A 6,000-nucleotide genomic window follows, 5' to 3' on the forward strand; every position below is an offset into this window, starting at 1 on the left:
CTTCAAACAATAGGGCGCCGTTTTGCACAAGAGACAAGAGATGGCGCAAGCGGTCGCGACGCCAACTGCCGCCAACGAACGAGCATACGACGCTGAGAGCCGGTGTCATTAGCAGACGATCTTTCCGACTCGAAAGCGGCGCGCGTTCCGTAGGTGGCGACAGTCCCAGAACCAAAAGTAGGCGCGGTAAAAACGAGGAACTGCACAGCAGACAACATAAGTACACCGAAAACGACACTCAAAATAACCCCACAAACCACTCTTTTAATCGATTATCTGTCCATTCATTGTGTTTTATTAGTAAGGATGATAAAATCAGGCATTAGCAAGTGACATCGAAAAAGTTCGCGTCGCTTTTAAGTCGAAAAGATCGCCTGCTAATGACGCCGGCTCTCGGCGCCGTACGCCCGTTCGTTGGCGGCAGTTTGCGTCGGGACCGCTTGCGCCATCTGTCTCCAGTGCCAAACAGCGCCCTATTGTTCGAAGACCGGTGGCTTCGCCATTTTTCCATAAGAGTTAAGCCTTTTTCGTTTTTTTACCTTTTCCTCAGGTAAGCTCGCTCTCTGAAAATTTTCTAGAAAAAATGCACCGCCTGTGGGCAACGCTGCACAAAATCGTAGCGTGATAGGTTAGAAAACCGACTTTTGCGGTCAATTTAAAGAGCCTGGCCGCTATTTGAGACACCCTGTAGTACATTTACTATACCATATTTATTCAAATATAGGTCCGCGTTTGTTTGCTTGTTTTTTTTTTTTGTTGTTGTTTTTTTCGTCGGCATTTTTTTTGTTTTTTTGTTTTTGTTTAGAGATTGACTTGCAACCAACGCCAAGGAAGGTCGACCTGTAGTAGTACTGAGCATATTTTCCGAACCTATCGTGGAAACCCAGGCCCTCCCCCGTATCAGCTGCTGCACCTATCACACCGATGCGAAGCAGTGAAGCTCGACACACGCGCGCCTGCGCGAAACGGTAAAGGTTGACGGCGAGCGGCGATAGTGCCACGGCATTGACGCATCTGGTTGGAAAGATTTTGAAGTTATCTCACGAGGAGTGCGAGACCCTGGTTCTGTCTTATCGCAGCAGCCGCTATACTCCCACTTCAGGCGCGTTCCCACCGGCGGGCAAAAAGCGATGCGATTTGAGCAGTCGCTTGCTGACCCGACTTATTGCGATGCGATCTAGTCGCGAAGCGACTGAGCCAATCAACGGCGTTCGGACAGAGAGTTTTCGAGAAACGACTCGCCTACGGACGCGTTGGACTCGCTCATCGCGCAAACCAATGTAACCATCTATTTTTTTTTTTTTTTTTTTTTTTTTTTTTGCGATGCGATTTTGTTGCGTCGCGCGATTGCTTACATTGCCGGTGTGAATGTGCCTTTAGGAAGTTTTTTTTCTCGCTGCTTTTCGCTCCCTCACTAACATCGCGGCATCATCGTCTGGGAGTTCAGACGATGACGTGGCCAGCGCGGTCGACGCGAGAATTTTAGCGTGAATTAATATATGTTGTACAATTTTCCTTCTCTTCTACCTCTTTGTCGATCAATATTAAAACAACGCTGCCTTGTTTTAAACTGCTCCTGGCGACATTTTGGTGCGACATATAGCAGACGTGCGTTCATGGCGCAGCTATCACTGTCACTGACGTTTGGCCCATAATGAGTGACGACGCGTGTGCTATTTTCTACCATAAAATACACTCCCATGCGGACGTTCTCACGACCTCCATTACTATCCTGGGTTTCTTGATGATCTATTGTACCTTACTTTTTTCCGCAGCACCACCACAACATCATCCACCGCGACCTCAAGGCAGAAAACGTATTCATCGCGGGCCACAACGTCGTCAAGGTCGGAGACCTGGGCTTCAGCACCCAGGTCCGCTGCCGCGACGAGTCCCTCAACACATTCTGCGGTTCGCCGCCCTACGCCGCGCCGGAGCTCTTCAAGGACGAGAGCTATGTGGGACCCTGCGTTGACATCTGGGCCCTAGGCATCCTACTCTATTTCATCGTCACTTCCGCCATGCCCTTCAAGGCTCAGACGGTCGCCGCCCTCAAGAAACTGATCCTCGAAGGGCAATACACGGTCCCGACGTACCTCTCCGAACCCTGCAAGGCCCTCATAGCGGGCATCCTTCAAGTGACGCCTCAGGACAGGCTAACCCTGGAGCAGATTAGGAGCTCCGAGTGGCTGGGGGGTCAGCGATTCCCGGAAGGGTATCCCAAGTATAACATGTACCCAACCATGGACCCGGCCATGCACGTCTCAGAGGAGGAGAAAGAGGCAAGGGCGCACCTCGAGGAACTGGGGATCTCCGAAGACATGATGAAGGACTGCATCGACAAGGGTGCTCGAAGCAGCATCACCGGCGCGTATCGCATCGTTCTGCACAAAATCCAGACGGCGCCTTCGCCGCAGGACCTCGACAGCGAATCGGCGGGAACGGCGACTGGAACTCCGTCGCCGGGAGGCAAGGCGGATCGGATTTCGAACAAGGCCGAGCGGCTCTTCTCGGCCAAGAAACGGAAGTCCAGGACTTGCGTGCTCCTGTGATGGCCGTTACTTCGTGTTGTGTCTTCGTTGACTGCGTCAGACTGTGATAATAGACAGAGTTGTTCTAGCGAAACAATGCAAATGACTGCTAAGTTAGAAATAATTGATGGGACTACAACTTACGATCGTCGTCTGGCATGCGGCCCTTGAGCAGCTGAGCTGTGCATGTGGCGTGATTTTAGGTGGTGTATCGTGTTGTTTTGTGCTTCTGAACAGTTCGTTTTTTCTTTGTGCTTTTGGTGGCTAGCCTTGATCATTGTTAAATCACTGAAGAATGCCAGTGCTATCTGTGAGAAAAATCTGAAACACAAACACAAGTTTTCAGGCACATATTGAAGAAAACAGCCGGCCAACGAAGTTGAAGATAACGGCATTCTGTTTGTTTCCTGTCCAATCGAAACTTTTCCTTGAAGACCTTCACAGACGGAAGTTTTCAAAAAATCAGAACATGTCACTTTCTCATAATATTCGCAAATCAAAATACATGACTTTCTAATGTCTAGGTACACCTATTAAGCAAGTGCCACACTATTTCCGCGAATAAGCAACGACCGCTTGTGCAACAAGACTTGTTAGATCAGGGAGTGCAACAATAAAAATCCAAAAGTTAGTTTAGCGCTACACAAAACTTATTCGAAAGCACCTTGTTATAAAACTTTCACATGACACCATAATCGCAGCGCAGTGGCACTCGGTGGTAATTTACTAGTGCCAAAAATAAGCAAACATAAACGCTGCACATGCCATTCCCATGGACAAACACACCATTCTCCCCCAACAGAAATCTCAAAGACGACAACGAATTTTTCTACATGTCACTGTTTTCAGCCAATTCAAAACTTCAATGCAATTTCTAGTCACCACGCTTGGCATTTCTGCATCCGAGTCTCTCGAGCAGCCGGGTGCTTCCTAACCTTGCCGCAGCTGCGATCGGCGTCCAACGAGCATTTCTTACTCCCCGTTTTGTACTCCTGCACCAAAACCCCTCCTCGAGGCACATATGAAAAAAAAAAAAAAAAATGAACCAGTAATAAAGGTGTCAAACTGTGGCCTCCTTGTTCTTACACTACCATAACTACATAATCTGTGCAACAGCAATACACAGTGAAACTTTCCAGTAAGACATGGCAAATGGGAACATAGAGTAGACCCCTTTTCATGTTTACAACCACAAGCATTCTCTTGCCTTCCAATAGACTTCCGGTCGCTTTGGGCATGGCAAATGAGAACACACAGTAGAAACTTTTCATGTTTACAAACACAAGCATTCTATTGCCTTCCAATAGACTACAGGTCACTTTGGGCATGGCAAGCGAGAACCTACAGTAGGCCCTCTTCATGTTTACAAACAAGCATTCTCTTGCGTTCCAATAGACTACAGGTCATTTTGGACATGGCAAGTGAGAACCTACAGTAAGCCCTTTTCATGTTTACAAACACAAGCCTTATTTTGCCTTCCAATAGACCACAGGTCACTTTGGACATGGCAAATGAGGACACACAGCAGACACTTTTCATGTTTACAAACACAAGCATTCTCTTGCCTTCCAATAGACCTCCGGTCGCTTTGGACATGTCAAGTGAGAACCTACAGTAGGCCCTTTTCATGTTTACAAACAAGCATTCTCTTGCCTTCCAATAGACTACGGGTCGCTTTGGACATGGCAAATGAGAACATACAGTAAACCTTTTTTATGTTTACAAAAACAAGCATTATCTTGATTTTTAATAGACTTCCAGTCGCTTTGGACATGGCAAATAAAAACATAACACTCTAAAAAAAGGGGGGTGTAGACGTTACACCCCTTGTCACATATACGACACCCCAAAACTTTAGTTTGTTGTACAGCCCACAACCCTTTTCATGTTATTATAGCAAGTGGTAAATTGTGGTGTCTGCAAGTACAGTGCCGCCAGTATTCTTTCAAAGCAAAATGTGAAAAGAGTGCAGAAGTCATGTTCCCACTAACAGATTCGCGCAGTAGTGTCTTATTACTTCTAGAAAAAAAACATTTTTTTTATTTTTTAAAAGTAAGTTCGATTAATTTGATTTAAATCATTGTAGCTAGGAAATAGCGATTCTTAATCACTATGTATATTTTTGAACATCGCAGATTCATGGGCGTCCGCAGAACTTATTCCCGGGGAGCACACACTTATTCCCCCCCCCCCCCCCCCCCCCTCCGGGGAATGATGGCGATGTTGGCTATTTTCAGCACGTTCCCATGTTACTCTCTACCTGCTTTCACGGCTGCGCCCTGGATTTGGAGCTACAAACCACTGATCTCTATGACCAGGCACGTAACCGGAAAGGGGGGGGGGCATGCCCCCCCCCCGAAATTTTTTATTTTGCTGGAACCTCCTGTCCCCCTTTCTCTCATACAGCATTCTGTCATGGGCGCCCCCCCCCCCTCCCCCCTCCCCCGGAAACAAAATCCTGGATTCGTGCCTGTCTATGACAATTGCTAAATCGCGCTTCCCGCTCCCGCGAGTAAAGCCACCGGACGGCCATCTTGCATGTCGAAAAATCGGGTTTTTGGTAGGGATGCCGCGAACTTTTTTCGAATTGAAGTTTCGATGATCGAATCAAGCGGTTCGAAAGGTTCGAAAGATTTCGATTTTTCGAATTTCCTACATCGTAAAATTCGACGGAGGTCGAATTTTCGAACTTGTTAAGCTAAGAACTTCGACGCTTTTCGAACCGTCGAACTTATTACGCTAAAAAATTCGATCTTTTTCGAACTTTCGAACTTATTGCCCTGCAAGGTTCGATGCTTGTCGAACTTCCGAACTTGACTGACCAAAAAATTCGATGAATTTTGAACTTTCGAACTTATTTATCAAAAGAATTCGAAAAGTTTCGAACTTTCGAATTTTGAAATGTCAGAAGTTCGACGAACTTCGAACTTTTAGGGTAAAAGTTCGACGTTCGTCGAACTTCGAAAGACCGGCGGACGGTTTCATTTGATTTCAAGTAGTGGGGTACATTCGTAATTTTTTTTTCTCGAACTTTTACACGCGGTGCTGCGTTTCTTACGAAAGACAATGTCGTTTATTTCAATGTTCTGGCATGCTTAGGTTTAAAGAAATAAATCCCCGGAGGGGCGAGGAAGAACGACGGGTTTTTGACGATTATCATTTGTGCCAGATTTGAAGCGCGCTCTAGCCGGAGCTATTTATGGTATACTTTTTTTAAGAATGATCTATGTATAGCCTAGGTAAGTGCCGTCTTAAGATGTGATTATTGTTATTCAACGTGAGTTTCGGAGAAATGTCCAAACATGTATCTGCATGCAATTATGACCTAAACTTGATATTTATTTTCGTCTAAGTTGTTTGAGGTATCGTATTTAAATTAACACCACAGACAGGTCATATCTAATAGTGTTTAAGTTCAGCACGTCATAAGAAAACTTTTTTTTTTTTCGCTTCACGTTCCTGGGACGTG

General features: G+C 46.1%; 1 protein-coding gene across 2 annotated transcripts in view; it reads left to right on the forward strand.

The window, feature by feature from the left end:
- The window catches only part of LOC8043546 (serine/threonine-protein kinase NIM1), a 61,474-nt gene extending 57,873 nt beyond the window's left edge, over positions 1-3,601 (forward strand). For both annotated transcript variants that reach the window (XM_040503059.1, XM_029985561.3), the window contains one exon: positions 1,776-3,601. In XM_040503059.1, coding sequence (XP_040358993.1) covers positions 1,776-2,552 — 777 coding nt within the window. In that variant the 3' untranslated portion in view covers positions 2,553-3,601. The remainder of the gene's footprint in view (positions 1-1,775) is intronic.
- Positions 3,602-6,000: the final 2,399 nt, after the last annotated feature.

This window comes from Ixodes scapularis, unplaced genomic scaffold, assembly GCF_016920785.2.
Source record: "Ixodes scapularis isolate PalLabHiFi unplaced genomic scaffold, ASM1692078v2 PGA_scaffold12__126_contigs__length_90152505, whole genome shotgun sequence".
Taxonomy (NCBI): Eukaryota; Metazoa; Arthropoda; class Arachnida; order Ixodida; family Ixodidae; genus Ixodes; species Ixodes scapularis.